General features: G+C 38.1%; 1 protein-coding gene across 5 annotated transcripts in view; it reads left to right on the forward strand.

The window, feature by feature from the left end:
- The window catches only part of MACROD2 (mono-ADP ribosylhydrolase 2), an 850,223-nt gene that overhangs the window by 491,263 nt on the left and 336,227 nt on the right, over positions 1–22,733 (forward strand). For all 5 annotated transcript variants that reach the window (XM_015620850.3, XM_015620848.3, XM_015620846.3 and 2 more), the window contains exon 6: positions 1,890–2,011. In XM_015620850.3, the coding sequence (XP_015476336.1) occupies positions 1,890–2,011 (122 nt within the window). The remainder of the gene's footprint in view (positions 1–1,889; positions 2,012–22,733) is intronic.

Genomic DNA, 22,733 nt, shown 5'->3' on the forward strand with positions numbered 1-22,733 from the left:
TTTTTTTCTTTTCCTTTCTCTGAAGTTGCCAGCACTTCCAGATAGAAATATTCCTTGGAAAGTTTCAACCTCCAGGAAACTGCTATGGTCATGAACAGAAATTACAGTCTTTGGTGATGGAAGTACTCACACAACCTTTTCTCAGCACACAGAAGCGAATTTTAAACTAGCTCTTTCCTTTTTTCAACTCCTTTCCTAATAGTTCTCAGTTTATGATAGTGGCTACAACACTGAACTCACAGGTTTAGTGTCCTGCTGTCATCCTGCTTGTCAGTGGATAAAGACTCAACACCTGCTTGATGGTTCAGAGTAGGGAGGGTTCTCTGGAGTCGCTATCTGGCAGCTGTGACATTCAGCAGAAATTATCCAATCTGTCCATCTTGTTCCCACAACTGGAGAAAATTACTGTGATCAAAATGGAAAGAAGAGTTCTCAACCTTTTATTTACTTCCCAGGAGGGTTTTTTTTCTGTAGCAGTTGGGAGGTTTAGCTCTTATAGGTTTCAGTTTGCATCACAGTAGATTCCTCAGTGTTTTTGGGCACTGGGAATAGACGTGTTTAGCTTCCTGATTTTTCAGTACTTTTTGGCTAATGTATAGGAAATATTTTGAATGTTTTGGAACATTATGACTCGTCATAAAAACCACCTTTTAAGTATCAGAGAGCAGGACTTGACAGATGATGTCTGTGTTTAAAAGAAAAGACAGTGTACATTTTAATGTTAGTTTGTCCATTTGCTTCTAGGCTTTGGCGTATGTTGGATGGAAATCATCAAAACCAGCTTGGACAAAGAATAATGGTGTTAATTCTGTAGGATTTGTGAGAAAATTAAAATGTTCTGGAGTGTAGTAACAGCAGATGTTTCTTGGAAACCTGACCCACATGGGATAGAAACACAACTTAAAAGGGGACCAGTGCTACTGCAGTCGAAAGTGTTGGCCTAATCCCTGTTTGTGCAACATTGAAAAAGAAAATACATAGTGCCACTGCTTATTTCTGCTATGCATTGTAGGAAATTATAAAGAAAGGAAAATAAAAATACACATCTGCTACCATAACTCATTTTATTATGCTCACATACACTATAGAAGAATGATGTGTAAAAAGTAAATGTTCTTCATAATAACTGGGGGGATAGGAAGGAGGCAGATAAAAAAATATCATGGTACCTTTTAATCTGTAGATTTTTTTTTTCAACACTTTTTTTACTCCAGGCTCTTAAATTCATTTTTCTTACAGCACTTTGGAGACTTTGATTGATTGCAACATCTGATTTTGATGAGTCCAAAGGCATCTTACCTAAGATGACTGTGCTTTCTCTTTTTGCTCGTTAAAAGCTTCTTCAAACAGAATATTTTGTTTTATTGCATGGCGTCTCCATCTGGTCTGATGTGAAAGGAAAGCATGTTTTTTGAATAACCAACACATTCCTAACTTCTTTTCAAATGGTGGCTGAGGAAAAACAGACGACCTGTGTATCACCATCAATGTGCTGAGGTTCTGTGTGGTGAACTTTCCCAGTGAGTGGACTTCAGGGAGTGAAATCAACTGTTTCAAAGTTCTACAGTATTTACAGTTGCAGAGGCCTGAAGATTTAGAGGATTTGTACAAACATTTCATCCTTTCTATGTGTGCATTGCAGTAGACATGTAACAAGCCTTCACTGTATCTTTCTCATTTCCTCATTTAGTCCAAATTCTTCAAAATTTAACCTTTACTGATTTATGTTTAATTATTGCACATGTAGATTATGATGTGTTTTCCAGTTAAGTATGTTTGCTTGCATTGTTATTCCTGCCTTTGTGTGTAGCTGCAATTCCAAACTGGATTGATTTGTGATTCAGTAGCACCTTTAATGTTTCTTTTTCTTCTTTTTTTATTCACTGCAGATGTGATCCATACTGTTGGGCCAATTGCAAGAGGCCATCTCACTGACACTCATAAAGAAAACTTAGCAAGTTGCTATAAGTCCTCTCTGAAACTGGCAAAAGAAAACAACATCAGGTCAATCGTAAGTATTATGGAAGAACACATTACTGTTTTTTCTAGTTTTGATCTTACTTTTCTTGATGTAGAATAATTACAATTGTAAGCTTCCAGATACATTCCTTGCTCTTCATGCTATGAAAACCCAAAAAATTAAACATGGTTTGACCAAAACAATTGCTAGATGAAAGGGCTAAGCTTATTTTAGGAGTTAGGGAAAGCGTGCCTGGTAGTAGGAGTACAAGCAGCTGTCTCATTAAAGAAGAGAGGAAGCTGATCCCATGGCTCATTCTTATACTGTATTATTTATTAAAAAACCCCTAAGAAGCCACTGGTCTGCAGCAGAGCCTCCTTAAGAGCTGAGAAGTGATTAATTTGTTGCTTATTCTACCCATTAATATTTCCTAAAAATAAGAGTGTTGGTCAGTTGTCACTGGTTTTAGCAGCCTCTCACCAAAATCGATCATAAAATAGCCTATTTTGTGGTATTTCATTGAACTATAAAGTTAATTTTCATTGAAATACGAGGTACAGTTTTGTACCTCAAAGTGCCAAATTTTCAAAGGCCACAGAGAAAAGGAGCTTTTCCTTTTCCAGCTCCAGAGCTTTAATTCTGTAGCTCACACAGTTGCAGCTTAAGTCTTCACGTATGCATAGGTTAGTTCCTTGTAGGTTTGAGAAAAAATTTGCATTCTGAGCCTGACTTCACACTTTTGGGGTCATTTTGGCTGGTTATATGATGGCACATATGTTTGGCAACTTAGAATGCAAACACACAATCTTTAAAAATGTAAGCTGAACCAATCATGTTACATAAGGATATAATATTCAATAAAGGGAAGCTATTAACACTGAAATATCACAAATGGAAAATAAAGCTTTTTTGAGGAGAGGGGCAGGACAGTCTGTAGGGCTTTGAACTGAAGTTAGATGTGACCTCCAGAGTCAGACCTGATGAATATCACTTATTTCTTTCTTTTTGGTGAGAGCTCTGCTCCTCAGCCCTCTTTGTGCTCATGACATCCTCTCTCTGCTTCTCAAAACGGTGCCCAGCAATCCCTCTTTTTTCCATTATACAAACCATTGTGGGGTTTGTTTTCTGTGATGGGTTTGTTTTTTTATTTATTCTGGAAAATTATTCTGTAAAAAGTAGAGCTGAAAACAACCTTGGGTTGGTGGGCAAGTTTTGAGCCCCTCTCTGGTGTTATTTAAACACTGAAGGATATTTGTGTCCTTCTGCCATTCTGATTGGAGCCAGTGAGAACTTTGTGCATTTGCTCCTACATCCATACTTGTTTCTGCCTGTTCTGGGCAGTATCAGGCTTTTGGGGCATTCAGGTTAGTGTTCCTAATTAAAAAAAATGTTTCTAATATGATGTGGGGAAAAGAAAATAGAATAATAATTATGAGAGGGTGTAAAAAAGAGTATTGAAATAACAAAGGAAAGGCTTTAGTGGGCATTGGTCAATGCAGGTAATGCTTTATCTGTAGGGAGTCTGTAATTTTTAGGACATTGTAGGTGGTAGCATGGTGTTTAACATGGAATGATAAAAAGGGATTGTACTCACGAAAACTAGTGTGATATATCATGAAAACTGGCCTGGTATTTTAATGAGAAAAGATAACCACAGGAGAGATCATCCACAGGTTATTTCCTTGCTGGTTAAGAGTTGTTGGCTGTGCACCTGTTTGAGATAAAAAATACTCAGCACCCAGACTTGCAGAACACAGCTGCACAAACTGAACAGGAGCCAAGAGCCACTCATTCATAGCAGCATTTAGAAGCTTAGCAAGCAATATGGATTTTAAAGTCCACATGACAGATCATGGACTGTTCTGAAAAGCCCTAAGTCCAGTGATTTCAGGGATGCCTTGGGAAGTGGAGGCTACTTGAGTGTCTGTCCTAATGAACAAATCAAGCCTGGAGAAACGTGGAATGTATAATTCATTCAGTTAGGGAGCAGTAGGTTACTGTGAGTCTGAAGGAAAAGAATGCAAAGGGTGAGTGGGTTTCACAAGATCCAGTAGGTGTAGAGGGAAGGGAAAGAAAGTTAATCTACAGATTTCTGAGGCTTGGAGAGAACCAGATAGAGGGAGCAAAGGATTCAAATCAACTCAGATAGACAACATTTGAGTGTAGATTGGGTTATGGCAACAGAAATATTTGCAGTACAAAGAAGACAGACAAAAATTGAGGGGGAAAAAGGTTGCCTGTGTAAAATAAGGAGAAAATCAGCTGTGCCAATGGATGGCCTATTTTGATTGCCTCTTTAACAAGAAAATGAAAAAGTATATGAAAGAGAAAAAGAAGGAATTTTAAAGTAGATAATGAGTAAAGGGAGGAAAAGCCACATGTTATTGACAATAAATAGGTATTGGTGATAAGAAGTTTCAGTATGCTAAGAGAATTAACTGAACCAGAGAGCATTGGTGCACTAGCAATTGTAATAACTGAGAAGGAAGCAGGAAGATATTAGGTTGTAACAGCACAAATCTGTTACCTTCAAAACAGGAAGGACAAGTCTAGAAATTATTGCAAGAAGGGGAAAAAGCCCCACCACAACTGAAAGTATTTTGGACATGAATTGTGTCAAAGGAGTTAGAATTGCTGGATGCACTGTGAATAGAGAGAGATGATGAATGGTGGTGTATTGAGCTGGACCAAAGCATGCAGGGTGACTCGGGGTGCACCACTAAATGCAGTTTAATTTGACATCTTAATGATTTTTGAAGAGTACATAAACACCTCATTAGTTGCATTTACAAATGATACTACGATAGGCAGTGTTGAGACCACTAGAAAAGGACAGAGATATATGATAACAATTGATCAGAGACTGAATGTAACCTCATCAGCATCCACTCCAGTGCTAGAAGGAGGTTTCTGCCTTTGTTGCAATGGAAGAGAGGTCAGAAGTCTAGCTGACAGCTATGGTGAAGCTCAGCACAGGAAATGATGGAGTAGCTTATGGTAGGGAAAAATAACCCAGTTCACAAATAGTCAAAATGTGTCAGAAAACCAGCACAAAGAGCAAATGGTGTTGAATAATAAGTCTCAAATTAGATGTACTTAAAGCAGTTACTTGTTTCACTATGACATATTGTTGATCTGCCTCTGGAGGAGTGATAGATGCCACAGAGATTGTATTTCAGTTCAATGTGGACTGGGGAGAGCTGGAATAGGATTCAAAATAGACCCAAACTCCCTTATGCATGTGTGTATGTAGTGGTTTTACACACTGAGGAAGGGAAGCAATAGGCTTTAAATACTGTGTAAATTCTGAGATGCAGCTTTATGGAGGGGAGGAGAGAACAAGATCATCATGTGTGTGACAGCAGGACAATTATATGGTGTAGCTGATAGTGATTTAGGTTGTGTTCACATCCAAGGTGTCCAGGCATGGATGAGAGCAACTCTGGCTAACTCCTGAGGGAGCACTGATACCTCATCTGTGCATGTTATCATCTTGGTATCTAAAAAAAAAAAAAAAAGAAAGATGGGTACAACTGAAAATGAGAGGAGGGAATGTAATGAAATGCCCATCAGAGTGATTGCCAAGGTTCATAATCCACCAGCAGCCCAGCTGTGGGTGAGTGGCTGCTTAGCCATTAAGGCAGGAAGAAAAGCCTCAGGAACAAATTTGATCATCCTCAGGATTGCTCAGAGAAATCACACAGCCCCTGACATTTGTCTCCTGAGCCTGTTTTCTGAAATGTTTTATATTCAGTATGAGGCTCCAAATGCCATATCAGCTATTTTGTACGGAGTTAGCCTCTCTCAGGTCCTCTACTCCATCTGCCTTCTAGGTTACCAAAGTTTGTGTTAGTGTGTCCTTGTTATCTTGCATTCCCAAATCCACACACTGCTTTTTCCTCAGCACTTGTTTATGTAGCTGTGCTCCCCCTAGGACACTTGTGCTGCTGTCTGACTATTTGTGTGGTCAGGATGAACCTTTTGTGTTGGATGAGTCTTATTTATATAATCCTCTGTCTGCTGAAAGAGGATACTTGAGACAGGTTTCTGTTTATCTCCACTTAAGTTGGTACAGCTGAATGGGATAAAAAATCTTTAAGGCCCTTCCAAGAGAGTAAATAGTTGGTGTTTGAGCAAATTAGTTTCTTTAAATGTTCAGAATAACCTCTTAATAGTAAAACATTGGTATTTTGATGTTGGTCTCTTTTGCACAGTACTAAGGATTGCTATCATGCATCAATTAAATCTCTGCTCTCTGAAACACTGAAAATACAGGCACCAAATCTTTACTGAAAGAAGTTATAGTAAAAAAACTGTCTAATAGGTGTTTTTTTCCCTCTGTTTTTCTGTACTGGTTTTCTAAATAAAAGTCTTAGAGGCCAATTAATTGTAAGGTTATTAGGCAGACTGGGGGAGTTGTAATCACTGTTTTCAATTTTAAATTGGTCCCTTGTTTACACAGCCTTTGAAATTATTTACTCTGTGTGCTCTAAGTTTTTCTCATTCCGCTTTTCTTTGCATGCACTTCTTTGAAGCCATCTGATACCCTGGAAGCTTTCTGGACATCAAACACTTCCCTACCACCTATTTCATTCAGACTTAGCTTGTGGTTAAAAAAATTTCAATCAATTGCTGTCAGTCAGAGCTGGGATTGCAGTTGGACAGGGACTGTATGAACTGCAGAGAAAACAAAAAGGAGGTGGTGTGTGTTGCTGTGGGTGGGATCCAAGCCAAAAGAGCTGCAGTGTGTTTGCAGAGAAGGGGAGTTGCTGCTGATCCCTCACCCAGAAGGCAGGGCAGGCTTCCTCCACAATGGTTAAAGCAATGGAGGAGTTCTGTTTGGGACAACAACTCTGCTGTTGTTCAGGACTGTGTTCAGAATTGCAGCCTTCAGGAGCACTTCATGTTGGCAGGGGGTGAATTGTAAAGCTTTAACAAGAAGCATTTCTTTAGCCTGTACCCTCTGACCTCCACCTCGAGGGAGAATGATAGGGGACCAAAGGGGGCAGGAGGAAATCCTCTAAGAATGTGGCTTTTTGAGTTCCAGAAGGAGCTCTGCTTATCACCAACAAATGTATTAACAACATGATATACAAAATACAGATTTTATCCTCTTGGTCCCCTAGAGTCAGGTAGGGAAGAGTTCACACTGTCCTAAAGTCTTACTAGATCAGCTTGGCGAGGCATTAAAAACACCACACCGAAAAGATCCATCTCCTTCTGCCTGGGTGTTTGTGCTGTGAATGCAGAAAGTTGTCCTGCTCCAGGGAAAACCTCTTAGCTGGACTTCTCAGAACAGCCACACTGCTCCTCCTCTCTGAAGCACATAAAAAGGCAAAAGGGCATCTAGAAATAGCTCAGCAGTGAGAGGGCCTATTCAAGGGCTGACTTGCTCATCATCAGGTCGAGTGGAAAAGCCATTGCTTGGTGGTAGGATGGCCAGTGACCTGCAATGATGGGATATTCCTGGGAGAGTAGGTTTTGTCCTTGGGCTCTGAATCAAGTGTGTCCCTCCTGTGCACACAGCTTATGCTGCATTTTGGGGAGATTTTTAACAAAAGTATCTTAAATAGGATCAGGACGTGCTTTTTGAAATCCATGTTTTGCCTCCATTCCGGGGTCTTCGGTCATTGTGCACAGTGCATGATCCTAGCTGTGCATTTTCAGGGGTTTTAAAATTAGAGTATTATTTGAGGCTTGGTTAGATAAATATTTCTTTCATTTGTAATTAAGTTAGCCCACGGGGAATTGCAACTCTTATCCTTTTTTTAGGTGGTTTTTGTAAACAAAGGTCATTTAATTAAATTTTGTGATTGGCAAAGTTAATACAAATACTAGTATAACTTGTTTGGACAAAAAACAAACTTAATAATTATTCAGAGCAGCATATAAAAATACATCAGGAAGGGTGCCTGCAACTTACCTGTTTATAACACTTAGGAAACAAAGAAATTTTTTTCATTGTCTAAAATATTTGTCTCCACCTGTAATTAGGGATTTAAAAAATAGGTATGCATCAATATTCTTGGTATTTGCATCCACTTTCAAAAGCAAGCTGTACTTCTGCTAGGCTGCACAGTTTCACTGAGCTTCATTTGAGTGCATTAGCTGCTGTGATGCCTGAATCTTCAATTTTAACTCATAGACTGAAATTATCAATATCTATTTCAAACCCAATGTCTTTTCAGCTCCTCTTGTAAATTATAAAATTCATGAAAGAGGAATTTTATTTGAATTGTGGGGAGATGCTTAAAAAGGTGCACTGTTTGTGTATTGGTCTGAGAGTTTGGTTTACACTCTTGCCTTTGCCTGTCTTGTTCTCTTTTGCTGTAGAGTTGTCTTTTAGGGACAAGTAAAGTGATTTTTTTTTTTTTTTTATTATTTCCAACTAAACTTATTTCTTGCTGAGAATGTTGCCATAGCAATGTGTTATAAGTCTGAAATTCCTAAAGGTTGGCTTTATCATCTTGTGTTCTGATATAGATTCATATCCATTAATCAGAAGAGTTGCTTCGGAAGGAAATTTCTGCAGTATCATAAATCCATTTAATTTGTTTCTTTGAAACACTTGTTTAACTTGTAAGCTGTGATATGACTGATGTTATGTTTTTGGACTCAGTTTTCTCCCCAGCTTAGGCTTCCTCTTTTTTTTTTTTTCCTTTTTAACTTTCTTCTTATAGGTATTTTCCAGATAATATCCTTAAAAATTAATCTACTACTGTAAGTTTGTCAGTTTTCTTAATCGTCACGTTGGCATCAGATGAGGAGGTTGTGATCTTTCCTTGTGGTTCCAGAAATTATTATAGTTGGCCATACTTCCCTTAATCAAAGGTGAATCTGCTGCTTTGTTTTGGATGTGCTCCCAACCATTTCTTCCAAAATGATCTTGGTGGATTGAATTGCAATCCTATTTCTTCAGCGAGGGTTTCATTAAATGAGATGTATTCAGTGAGATCAAGTGTAAATTGCTACACCTAAACAGAGATGCTCATTCAATTGAGGAAGGCTGAGGAATGATTGAAGCACTGGACAGAGATTTTTCAGAGAATAAGCTGAAGTTTGTAGTGGATCATGCACTGGAGGTGCGTTGACAACCTTACATTGTTATGGGAAAAACAAGAAAGAAGCAGCTGTAGAACGACAATTAAACAGGAAAAAATTGTGAAGTTACCTGTTGTGCTACTGTTTCCAGTGGGAGGAAGACAGTGCCAGAAATGGAGTTAGAAACATGCCAAAAGTAGAGTGAAAGAGAAAGGATTTTAAACCCAGAGTAAAGAAAGATGAGGAGAGGAAGATAAAAAAACTTAACGCATTAAAAGCTATTGAGGAGTAAAAGTAAATTGTTCTCTGGGCCGGGGACAGGACAAGAAGAAACAGACTGAAATTACAGGATTGGACATTTAGTTTTGATATTATGAGTAATTTTCTAACTGGAAGGCTGGTAAAACATTGGGAAAATTGCTTAGGGAAGTTGTGGCTGCACCAGTGTGTGTAGGTGGGCCCTCACTAGCATTTAAATTTTGATTCTGCCCCCATCTGGTTATATATTCAGTATGTATTTCCTGTGAGGAAGTGGATTTGTTTGATTTGGTGCTTGAAATGTGTTGCAGTGTTTGCTTAGTGTGGCTAAGAGCGGCAGAAGCAGCTCAGAGGCTGCAATGATCAGTTTTGAAGATGTTTTATGGCAAGGCACCACAGGGAAATCATTTGTTGTAGCAGTGACAATGCTGTGATTCTTCCTTTTTTTAAAGTATGTAGTGGAGTTATGTATGTGGTGCTTCCTGAACAGGAATATCCATTTCCCCCTCTTAGGGATGAACATTTTAGCTTAGGTTTTGAGTACAGACAGGGACAGGAACAGCCCAAAACTGAGAAAGTGCTTGTACCTCTGCCAGCAGATGGATCTCAGGGCACAGATCCTGCACCCTTAAGGGGCATTAACAGGACAAAAGCTAATACAGCCCTTTCACCCACCTGGTCCATCTTCAACCACAAAGTGTCTAGATGGTGTAAAGAAATAACTGTGGTGCTTTAATAAGCGGCATGATTAGGCAGTCTCTGTTCTACACTTTGTTTTGTGGTGTTACTGTTGTAGCTGTTCTGTAACATGGTGATCTTTGTGATGAGAAGAGGGACAAAGGTGAGTTATTTTTTGGGGGGGTTAATGAAGCACTGACTGAACACTTTGAAAAAAAACAACATCCTGAACTGGTGGGGAAAGAAAGGAAATTGCTTGTTCAGGAATAAATTCAGCAAGTTTGTGTATGTGATGGGTTTAATGTGTGTTAATTTGCCAATCACCCTGTGGGAATTCTGTGCTTAAAAGGGTGAAACTTCTAGAGAAACACTGCCTGTTGGCTCAATAATTGGGGAACTGTCTCATTAGGGAAGGATAAAGTACAGATCTGTCAGACAGTGGACCACAATGTTCGTTATATGAGACAGCTCGTAAAAGCCAGGGATTGCTGGAAAGTCTACATCATAAAATGTAGAGGAAGAGAATGTTTGATGTTTCTGTGCAGAGGAAATTGTTCTTCATTTGGATTGAAAGAGAATTTAAAAAATAATAAAAGTAGCCTAGAGGGATTCTTATTTGCATGCACATCTCAGCTCTGCAAAGTCAAGTATTTAAGAAGCTTGTCATTATTGTAATAGCACGTTCTTGTAATGGAAATTCATAGTAAAAGTTAAGCATGTACAAATCCCTATCAAATCCCAGAGAACTGGTGAGCTGTGACCATCAGGCTCTGTGCAAAGGGATTGTTGTCCTCGTATCAGGCTTCCTTTCATTGACCTATTCCCTGTCACCTTGTTGCTGGTGTGTGGGCTCTTGAGGAGGGCTTGTGTTTGCTCTCTAAGGGCAGTCAGTGCAATCCCTGTCAAACCCATGGGATTCTCAGCAGCAGCAGTAATGTGAAATAAAAGGTAATGTGAAATAAATTTCAGTAATGTGAAATAAAAGTTGCAACAGGGCTGGTTTGTTTGTTTTTTTTTTTTGTGGGTTTTTATTTTTTTTTTTGGCACTGACTGCTGTGATTCGTTACATCACCAGAAGTGGAGTCAAATTTTGCTGAAATTAGAAATTGCTTATTCATATGTTTTTCTCCTGGAGGTGCCTTCTGTGATGCCTAAAAATGTATGAAGGGCTTTCTGGCAGATAGTGACTTAGCACTACCAGATTTTAATTTTTTCCCTTGCAATTTGATGTTGAGGAAGAGAATGTGTGATGCTGCATTTTAGCACTGCACCTTTCTCCCAAGGTCCTTGTCACTTGTCTTTTTTTCATCTGATAGTTTTGAGACACTTCTGTACATCCTATTTGCATTTTTTAAACATTAACTTATCTATGCAAAGAACAAACAATAGCATGAAATTTCTATCGTTTTTTTTTTTATTTGAATTCAGTCAATTTTTCAAATTTAAAAAATCAATTATTTTGAATGTTGTTTTTGTATTTACATAGCTAATATAAAGAAAATAAATGAGCAATTGAAAGCCTAAATTGTTCTGTGTATCAGATGGGCATCATAATACTTACCTAGGTTAAAAAGAAAATCATGACAGCATAATCACTATTTATGATCAGAGTAGAAATGAAATTTGAGGAATAATCAGAAGGGGCATGCTTTTGTGAGCCTTATTTGACAACTCCTTAAATATGATTTTCCTGAATTGCTAGTACTTGCTTGGAGCCATTTACATTATGCAGAAATGATATATTAAATCATAGTTACATATAAAGAAACAGCCATGTTCAGTAGTCAATTAGAAAATTTATACCCTTACCTGAGAGGTTTTTTAATATTATTCCTGTGGGATGATGTTACATTATCTTTTAAGGTCTCTAAAATATGAAACCACAGTAATTGGAGTAATATAATTTAAGTAATATGACTGGTAGTTCAGTATTTATTCCGATGAAATATTAATTTCTTTCATCTGAAAAATTGTTCTCACAAAATGTAAAACTACATGCAGTCCCTATTCAAGTAAACAGTTTGCAGCTTGATTTTCCAAAGCCCACTCCCATACCAACTCCTAGTGATGCCTGTCACTTAGGATGTAGAGTTTTGTTCATAGCAAAGATGAAAAAAAATATAACAAATAGAGTTAGTTGCATTGGTAACAGAAAATATAAAAGATGTGTTACTGTAGTATGACTTCTCATGGCTTGTCATGGAAGGGCATCACTGCTAGGGGAAAGAATATTTTTATTTGGGACAGTTATAGGTAAATGAAATTTTTGTTTGCTCTTGTTATGCCTTTCCTAAAAGATGACTGTGTGAGCAAAAGCTGTAAGCCAAGAACACACATTTCTGCAGACTGTAATTAGCTGTAGCACATTTAGTGTACTAGTGGTCTTACTAAAAATTATTTATTCTATTGTCATTGAAATATCACATTGTAAATAATTTTCTAAGGACACAAATCAGTGTATTGCTGAGTTTTATGAGTTTCCACACCTTTCTGAACTTTCTTTTACATCTACTGGCTGTATTAAACCTTTATGAATTAAATTTTAACCACAGAACCATACACTTCCAGAGAGGTGGAGCTCACACAAGACAGTGGTTTTTGTTTATACTGCTTGATGTAGTTTGGACAGAAATCTTGGGTGATGATCTCAGTGTTTGGGCAGAATTATCCACTCCTTTGAACAGCTGAGTCCACTCTTCCATGACCAGAGGGCAGTTTTTCCCCTGCTTGTGTGAAAAGGGAAGACTGAAAGCATGTCAGAACCCAGCAGAAAGGTGAGTGAGCATATGCCCAGGAAATTTTTATATTCATTACCTGTTGGTATTCCTTGCAGTGGGATGCATCCCTCCCTTAGTCAAGCACAGGCTTTTTGCAGGGAATTTTTCTGGCATGGTAGTGATGGGATTGATTCTCCTAGCTTGTAAGCAGATGATGTTGTATCAGTGTGACTTCTCTGTGTTAATTAATTTGGCATGCCCTGAGTTTGTCTATGCCTGACTTTGTGAATGTGCTTCTTTGTGTATTGGCACGTTGGAGCCAAAATGTGCCTGCCTCCCTCTCCTCCCCCCAACCATTGTCATGTCCCTGAAGTTCAACAGCTGAGTGTTTTTTGCAATGCAGAAAACTTTGTACCTGCCTACCTCCTGCAGAAGGAGGAAATGCTGCCTTTAGTGATTCTGGATCACTCAAATGTGTCTGATACTGATCCGAAATCTCCATCTCCTACTCAGTTCCCATTTATGTCTCAAGTCCTTGTGTGAGCATTTTTTCCAGCTGGATCATTGCAGATCAGAATTTTCTTTTTTTAAAAGCAAAATACACAATGGTACAAAGCATTTCTCACACTTCTGTTACATGTCAGCATTCCTGTTTGACTGTTCCTTATCTATTTTTCCATTTTCAAATAACACCAAGAATAAGTTTAGTGACAAGGACAAGCTCAAGACAAATATAAGTCCTCAGACTGTCACTTTTACTTTCTTTCTGTGAAATTCATGTCTCCCTTGCATTCTAATTTCTGTTTATGTACTGTGGTGCCATATTTCCTTTCTTTAACAGAGAAACACATTGTTCCAAACATGATATTATTACTTAATGCAATCCTGAATCATTATGTTGTTGTCTGTAGCTTTGTTTCTTTCTTCTTCTCACTCACTGTTTATGTACATCCCTTTTTTGATCCCTCAAGATGTGCTTTATAGTGTTCAAATTCCATAGGATATTTATTTATCCATTTTTTCTAATCTTTCCTCATCACCCTTTTGTTCTTTATTCTCATGTGTCTTCATTATTTCAACCCTTTTGGATAATCTGTCAAATTTCTAAGAGTCTGTGATTGTCAGAATTGCTGAGCTGCGTTAAATAGAAGCAAAGTTGTATCCAGGCCCAGCTAAAACAGCAGATATGTAAAGATTGTCATTTGGTTATCTCTCCCTAACACATTTCTTCTCCATTGCTCTGCCAGAATGGGACATTTAAGCTCAATTTTTGCTGCAGTATTAATATCTGAATGCTCACAATTCACCAGTTCAGTTCTTTGTTTTCTCAGGAAAGCAAGCGAGCCCATAGCACCTTATACTGGTATATTGAAAATAAAATGGAGAAACTAAAACAAAAATACCATCTCATTAGACCACCAGCCATTTGGTGCTGTAAGAACTAGAAAAGTGTGAGGTGGGAATGCTGCCTGACACTGGCTCAAGTGAGAAAGCTGCCATCTGAGATGATGTATCTTCATCATATTTCACCCCCGGAAGCTAATGACGTTAATGACGGCTAATTCTGCTTAGGCCTGATGGTAGCAGTGACTACAGCTTGTAATCAGGTGTTAGAAACATCCCACTTGATAAATTCATGGATGCTGAGCCAAATCACCTACTTCACTGTTCACTTTAATTAAAATTGCTCGTGATCGATGTTTTTAAAGGCAGGAGCTGCTGATGTTGTTAATCACCATTTATTGTGCATCATTTCAGTGGTACATCTGTTTCCCTCATTTATAGTTGGGGAGGGAGATATTTTGCTGTTGTCATGGGTTTGGCCATAGTCAGGGTTATTTTTTGGAAGGCCTAATCCAGTGTCACCACCATCATCTGAAGAGTTTCTGCAGGAGCCAGAGGTGATTGAAATAACTTATCCTGTTCTGACTAAATACTCAGGAATCGTGACCATAAAGAGCTCCATCACAGTCACACCATCTGTAGTCTCCAAACTGGGTGGCTTGGATGTGTTAGTACAATTTATCATCATACCTTTCTTTTGCAGTGCAGATGTACTTTGAACAAATGAAATAATTTTTCTTTATTATCTTCTTGTTAAGGAAAGCAGCCCTTGCGTTTTCCCCAAGTGAAGGGCTTCTCTGAATAAATATGCAAAGTATCAGTTCACAAAATGACTTTCTCCCAAATCCCTTTGTACGTAGTCCCAGCAGAGAAGGGAGAGCTGAGATGGTTTATAAAACAAATGTGTGCACCTTGCAAGTCTTTATGAGGTAGTTTGGGGAAAAAAATGGAATGCTACAAAAGAGCCAGGGAGATTCTGGTTAAGTGACAGGCTCCAGAAAATGCCTTGGAGTAGGAAATGCAAAGTTAAATTTTCACTAGTACCTAAATTACAGTCTGGACTTAATAAAAGCATTTTCAGCAAAATAAAATGTTATGTAATTTGGACTGAATTGTGAAAGGTTTTGTTAGTTAAAGATAACAATTCCCTTGTAATTCTGGCCTCTGAGCAGAACCTATTTCAGCAGTTAAATCTAAACAGGAGAATAGCAAATAGGCAGGAATACTCAGGCGTTAATGCAGCATAAGTGTAGGTCAGGAAGGGCTTGAAAAGTCCTACCCAAGGCAAAATTGCAAATTGGATGAACACTTGTGGAGAGGCTAATGAGAAGCAGATGCTTAGTCCTTTGGAGTTCCAGCAGGACTGGGGGCAGGTATTAGGAAGGTCAGGTGTTTGAAGTCAGTCTTCCTAAAAGCATATATATATATATAATAAATATATCAGACATATAACTTTTCCAATTCTTGTGAAGTTAAAAATGTACAAGTCATGTTGTTTAATTAAACTATTCTTAGAGAGAGAGAGACTTGGTGCTTTCCTGGCTGTGCACCCATTTTTCACCTTGGTGTGTGCTAAGAGTGTGGCAGCACCAGTGTCAGCAGGAAAGTTTTTAGCGAGATGATTGCATGTCTGGTATGCAAAAGAGCTTGGATTTCATTAGAGAAATGGCAGCTGATCAAAATTAAGTGCTCTTTTAAGAATTAGTAAGCAACAGTGGCACCGGTAATAATCCAAAGATTTCTTATTCAGTAGGAAGAATTGGTTCATATTAATAAAAAACTTGAACTTTTATGAATGCATGTGGAGGCTTTTGCCTTATAAAAGTCTCAGGAAACCTTTTGTGCCTCTTTGTTTTTGGGTTGGTTTTCTTTCTTTTTCTTTCTTTGAAAATGGCTCAGTAGATTTATTTTTTTTTTTTTAAATTTTTTTTAGTAAATCTGGTGTGTTCTGTGGTCATCAAGGGAAGCACCACTCTGAAAGACTTAGAGTCAATGAGCTAAGTTCATGTCAAATGGTGGCTCACATAGAATAAAATACTGTTTAATGTAAAATTTTGGGAGCCATGAAATCTGTAAATAAAAGCTATGTGTACAATGGATCACTTGACTGTTTTTCCCAAAGTTTTTTTTTAATATATTTATTAAGCTACTCAAGAATACATTGTGATGTTTTAGACTGAGGAATAAATAAACCAAAACCTTTCATGCAGTAGGCTCTCTTAATGGTGAACAATAAGCTCGCAGCTACACCACTGTCTTCATCTGAGTTATTATCAGGAGAAATAAAATCTTTGAAGGGCCCTTGAACACAATGGTATTATTGTGTTTACACATTGGGAAATGATTTGTTTTAAGAAAAAACCCAACCAACCCACCAAAACCAAAGCAACACCCCCTCCCCACCCCCAAAAGAAATGAAAACGCTTGTCTTTAAACTGAATAATCTAAGTGCTTTCTCCCAGCTACTAAAAGTTTGGGCTCAGCTGAAGCTACTGGTGTCAAACTCCCATGTTGTACATTTGAAGCAAATCTCATAAATCCTCAGCACTCCAAATGTCTTCAGCTGCCATAACAACTGCCATCAGAAGTAATAATCAAAGCTCAAATGGGCACAGGGAAGGCTCTGTACATATTCTGGTAAATCACTCCTTACCATGTTGATGTCAGAAAACAGCATCAATGAAAATTATCAGAGTAGTATTCTAGAGCAGAAGTGTCAAAAATTTAGGTTTTTGCAAAAAGGCTCACACAATTTCATATAAATTTTCATTTTATTGTGACCTTAATCATTGTGTACATGGGGTTTCACCTCAGAAGTGCCTCAGCTTTTGCTGCAAGCAATTTAAATGTGCTTATCACAGATTATGGTCCCTGCTTTCCAATAATTTAAATGGAATAAAAATTATTAAAGTCTTATGGAAAGTCATAATTTAAATGACCAAAATGCTGGTGTACTTTAAAGCTAATAGGTGACATTTGCCATAAAGAGCAGTGATTGACAAAGCTCCAGCAGTGGAGTAGTTGTAAATAATTGGACATCTACTGGGAGCTAAGTGCAGGAGTAAGCCTGCCTCCCAGGCGTGCCCTGGCTGCAGAGAGGTGATTCACATGGGTAGATTTTGCATTCATAAACTGTAGCCAATTTATGAATGCAAACTGTGCATGGAGAACTGAGGCTGCTCTTGTGTTTGATTCCTTTTCCTTGCCTCGCTTTTAGCATTTTTTTCTGGTGAGGTAAGGTGAGAGCTTGTGTTTGGGTGTCAGGCTTGAGGGTGAGAGCTGCATGCAGGAAGGATTTTATTCTTCTTTTTGGATTGACTGAGAAGACCTTAAAAACCTTGGCACACCTTGGAGGCATTCCTGTAGTAATGTCCTGCATGGAGAAAGACATGCTCAAGTGATTAGGAAATTAAATCTAGAGGGGGACTGACTATAGGATCACTGGCAGAAAGAGTAAAGAATAATACAATTTTAAAAATCATCATGTTGCAGAACACAGTTTCAGGTACAGTACCTTGGAACTGGAAGGAGGCAGAGTAGATAGTAAGTGTTGGATTTTTTATTATTTTTATTTTTAAAAGGAATTCTGGGTCAAGATGAAACAAAATCTTAGATCTTTTGGGAGGTGACTTAAGGGTTGCATCCTTTATAAAAAACAGCAGGATGAGAGGCTAGAGAAGAAAAGGATTAAAACTGAGGCTTTCTGAAAGGGAAGGAGGAAATGACAATGAGGTATTTACCAAGTAAATATTTTCCTAGTACAACTTTGAAGTTTGTTTTTTCCTTGGAAAAGCATATAGGTTGGTATGGACAGGGGCAGGCTGAAGCAGGAGGTGGTTCCATTCAAAGCAAAGCAGGAGTGCCTTGGCCACCCCGTGGAGGCCTTATAGGTATGTAAATATTTACATGGGAAATGAAGTTTACTTCTCTCTGCATGGTTCAGCTGTCCTGAAACAGGTATCTCTGAATCCTAATGATTCACTTTCCACCTATTACTTAACTGAAGGAGTGTGGAAGTATGTAAAAATACTAGGGACTGTCAATGGAAATCATAATCTGACTCATTAATGCAGCCTTCACAGCAGCTGAAGAAGATTCTGACTTTTCCCTGGTACATACAGAGTCAGTAATTAGCCAGTGACATTGTCTGCATTGCACTACTGTTTTTACAGTACCTATGGAGGAGCTGTTCTTAGGTGACTTGTCACCCTGTTATAGAAACCCCATGGAATTCTGAATACGGCAGGTGGGAGAGGATCTGAGACTTTTCTGAAGCAGATTCATAAGAAGAGCCTGGGGTAAAGGGCTAGCAGATCCCAAACAACAACTACTGAGTGTTCTGCTGAGCAGAGGGGCTGGCTCTTTGAGTAGGAGTGATTCCCTCAGCTCTTGGTGCTGCTCATGGAGCTGTGGCACATCCCCTTCCTCTGCCTCTGCAGGGATGTGCAGCCTGGCACTCCAATCTCCTTCCTTCACCTGGGCTTGAGGCTGCAGAGTGCTGGCTGCTGTGTCACGTGGGGAAATAGTTCCTACTGCTCCTAATAATTCTCCTGCTCCTTCTTTACTTGGACTTCAGACACAGGGAGCTGAAGGAGAGATTATAAATACATTAGAAGTGTGTTACTGTTAGACACTTCACTGCATCTTATGTGTTTTCCCAACACATGCAGATTTCTACATTATTGTTTTGGTTTTTTTTTTCATGACATAGACAGTGTTTAAAATAAGGATTGTTTTGGAGAGTCTTTTTATAATACTACCAAAGTTTGTAACGTGAGCACCGTAGCTTATCCTGAACTATTTTTAGTTAGCAGTGCTTTGTTTTTTCTACATTGTTACCCAGATAAACAGAACAAATGGAGAAAGGCTAATTGATTTACCTTGCTCAATTTATGACAACACTTTTGATAACATTTGACATCATTTTATTAAACGTGATGAGAAGGGGGAGCTGTGGAATGTTTTGTTCTTCCTTGTATGTTATTTTTGGTAAGTGTCTGGGGTGCATTTAGATAAACTACAGTGCTAAGTCTAAGCAAGAAAGACCTAAATGTCCACTGAATTACTCCTATTTGCATTGAGAAATTAACTGTAATTAGCATTCAAGTTCTAATGATACTGTATTTGTGAAGCTGATAAGGCCTCTGGGAGTGTGATCGCAAGAAACTTCTATTGTTTACTATATGCAAATCGAGCCACTTAGCTTTAATTAGAGCTTGAAACCTGGAGCAATTATCAGCAGTTGCTTTAGTATTAATGAGCTTGACAAAGCTGTCCATCAGTGTTTTATAAGATTGAGAATTAGAATATTTAATCCCAGTTGGTTCACTGTTCAAAGAATGTGCAGCCTTCATCAAGCAAAACCATTTCATTTTGTAAGCCATCCATTTCATTGGTTCCAGTCACTGAAAAGACTGAAATCCTTACAAATTTGTATAGCTGCTATTTTCTGCAGGATGGTTTGAGAATATATGTGACAATTTCCTTTAAGGCTTATATTGCCAGTAATTTTTTTAAAAAACTAGTTTTTCTAACTGCAGTTGTGCAGTTGCAGTACAGAATTTAGTTGTGTGACATCTGAATATTAGAGCTTACAATAACTATTGACTGATGAGTTTCCTCACAAAATTAGCTGATGTCTCCTCGTGTGTGATGGTGATGGATATTTCCTTTCACATTCTGATTTTAGTAGAAGATAATGAAAGATACAAGGGAAAGAGAAAAAGCTTAAAATACCTTAAAATAAAATGGTTTTTATTTCTCTCTCAATGGAAGCACTAACCATTAGGGTCTTCTGTTGCTGCTCTTTAATGTGGTTTTTTTTTTTCTTTTTAAAAGCAGTTTTTGTGTTAAAGAAGTAAAAAGTTTCCACAGAAGATCTATATGGGGAGGGGGGGATGTGGTTAGAAATTGGCACTTGAATGTTAGTGCTTTTAAATACACTGCTGAAAGTTTTCTATTTTTGAACTCATTCTTTGTGAAGCACTTCTCTCTTCCACAAGCCTTTAAGTAATTCTAATAAGTACTCTATATAGGGGGATATTTATGATTGTGTATATATTATGTATATATATACATAATATAGATATAAGATGTGTGTATATATATATATATGTAATAAAGTAATTTATTTTATTGTCATTTCATAGGGAGCAAAACTTAACTGTGAACTTCCTTATGCTCTCACAGGTGAGGCTGAAATGAACCCACCTATGAATATTGAATATTTTTTTAGTGTATCTCAGGTTTCTTAGGATGCAAAAAAGCTTTACTGAATTGAATGATGATGTCTGACTGCTGACCATTTGGGTATGAAATGCGGTTTTAGTCCATCTATATTTCAATACTGGTGGTTGTGTTTTCACCAGAGATGGCAGACCAGAAAGCATTTACAGATTATTTTATGGGGTGCTATTGAATGACCCCAAACTTTGGAGGAACAAAGTGGGGGTGAGCTGTGGAAATGGCTTCTGGCTTGTAGGAAACATCTCTTGGGGGTCCTGCTCTGCCATCAGGATGGACATCTGGTTTGTGTGTGGATGCTGCTTGCTGCCCTTGCTGCAGGGTGGGTTTTTTCCTTCTGCTGGGGGTTCCAGAGCAGCTGCCACTCAAAAGACAAAGCCTGGTTACACTCTTAGTTCTGGAAGGCTCATATTGAGAAAGAAAGCCTTGTTTTCAGGGGGAAGGACAACTGTAGAAAGTTTTGAAAGGTTAAATAACTGTGCATGTTCTAGATCAGTATCTTTGACAGCTGAATACTTTGGGGGAGGTAACACTGAGTCTCATTTGTTTGTACTTCTGTGTAAGCCAGAAGGAGATGGAAGAGAATTATGAATCAGATGTGGAGATGCTAGTACCAATTAATTCCTCCAGGAAAGCACAGCTTCTAAGCCATATGCTTTTTGGTGAAACCACACTTCTGAATATATCCTAGGTGAACAGAAATGAGGTTAAGGACTAAGGCTCTATTTCACAGCCAATCAATTGTGTTGTTATGCAGCCATGTATAGGAAATGCATATAGTAATTTTCTTTGTTATTTTGTCTTTTGGAAAAGGCTATTTAGGAATCATCAGATGTGTGATGAGAAGCCATTAATTACTAACTGGCTCCCAAATCACCATCCTTCCACTTCTGGCCTGTGAGTTACTGCTCTGAATGTCCATGTTGGGCCACCTTTGGTATAAACATATGTAACAGTAATCTATATTTCGCATCAGGTAATTTGATTTAAGCAACAGACCAAACACTAAAGAATAACAACAGCACATAAGTTACTTACCTCAGTGAAGCTTGTTCTGTGCTAGCTTATTATTAAGTAGTGAAAATGGGATTAATTTTGCCCCTTTATCCTCTGGCATGAGAGGTAATTAAAAAATTGCAGCATATATTATTTCCTTACTGATACTTTCCCTGCTATTAACTTTATAATAATACCATATTCAATTTTTAATACCTAAATTACATAAAGCATTCATTCCTTGGAAGTTTATTTTTCCCTATCTTTTCTCAGCAAGGAAACTGTGATTTTGTCTTGCCCCAATTCTCTCTGAAGGTTAAATGTGGTTTCAGGAAAAGGAGAAATTGGTGGTGGTGTTGTTTTTAAATGCTCCAAGACTTTTTAGGTATTTTTGGCATACTGAAAATTTACCATTATTATGCAGTGGTATATATTTAGCATTTGTCATCTTTTTTTTTTTTTTCTTTCTTCTTTTAGTTATTATATTCATAAAGATAAAAGACCCATAAATTACCAGTGAATCAAAACCACATTTAACTGTAGTTACTAATTCAGTCATGAAATATTTCTGGTTTTGTTTAGAGCTCTTCATGTCCCATTACTTTTTTTATATTTATAGCCATTTACCCACAGCAGTGTTTATTTTTTTTTGCAAATAGGTGACACACTCAGCATTTCTTAAACCCTTTTATTGGTGTGTTTTCATTTTCATGCATTACCCACTTTGTTTAAAGTTTATTTGAAATCTTCGTGGCAAAAACCTGGAGGGGGACAATTTGTATATTTCTATTACATTTATTTTATTTTATTTGAAAATTGGAAGTAGGCTTAACATTAACATTTCTCTTAGGAAAGATTTTGCCTGTTCTCTGATCAGACATGAAACCTATCAAACAAGCATCACTCTGAACGTAATAAAATTTGGAAGCAGGGATTGCATTTGCCAGGCTGCCATAGGCATTTTAGAAGGTACAGTGTTATTTGTTCTAGATATAACTCTTTGAGTTTGCTTACATCAAATATCTCTTGCACTCTCCTAAGTGGTAGCTCTGATAAGTTCCCCAGTAAACATGGCAAGGTCATTGCAATTCATTCCCTGGAGTTGCTTCTCGCCGTGGAACAATCACTTCAAGGCACACATTTGTTGTTCAGCAAAGAGCAAAAAGAGAGATGGGACATTGTGGCTGCTTTAGAGCAGCTTTGATCTTCTCTTTCCTAACAACAGTGCACAATGGTAATTACAGTTCCTTTTAAAACGTGTTACTGAGGTAGGATAATAAGTGAAAAGGGAATTTTCAGTCATTTTCAGTGTCGATGAATGCGTTATTAACTCCCAGTGATTCTGCAGATGCTATTTCTGCCAGATGAGCCCGAATGAGAGCGCTTGCCAGATCAGCTATTTCAGGAACTCTGTTTTCTGCACTCAGCAAGGGATGGTTCCAGTCAAGTCTACTTGTAAATCCGAATCCGGGAGACGGGGTGTCTGTTTGGGCTGC

This window comes from Parus major, chromosome 3 (assembly GCF_001522545.3).
Source record: "Parus major isolate Abel chromosome 3, Parus_major1.1, whole genome shotgun sequence".
Lineage (NCBI taxonomy): Eukaryota > Metazoa > Chordata > Aves > Passeriformes > Paridae > Parus > Parus major.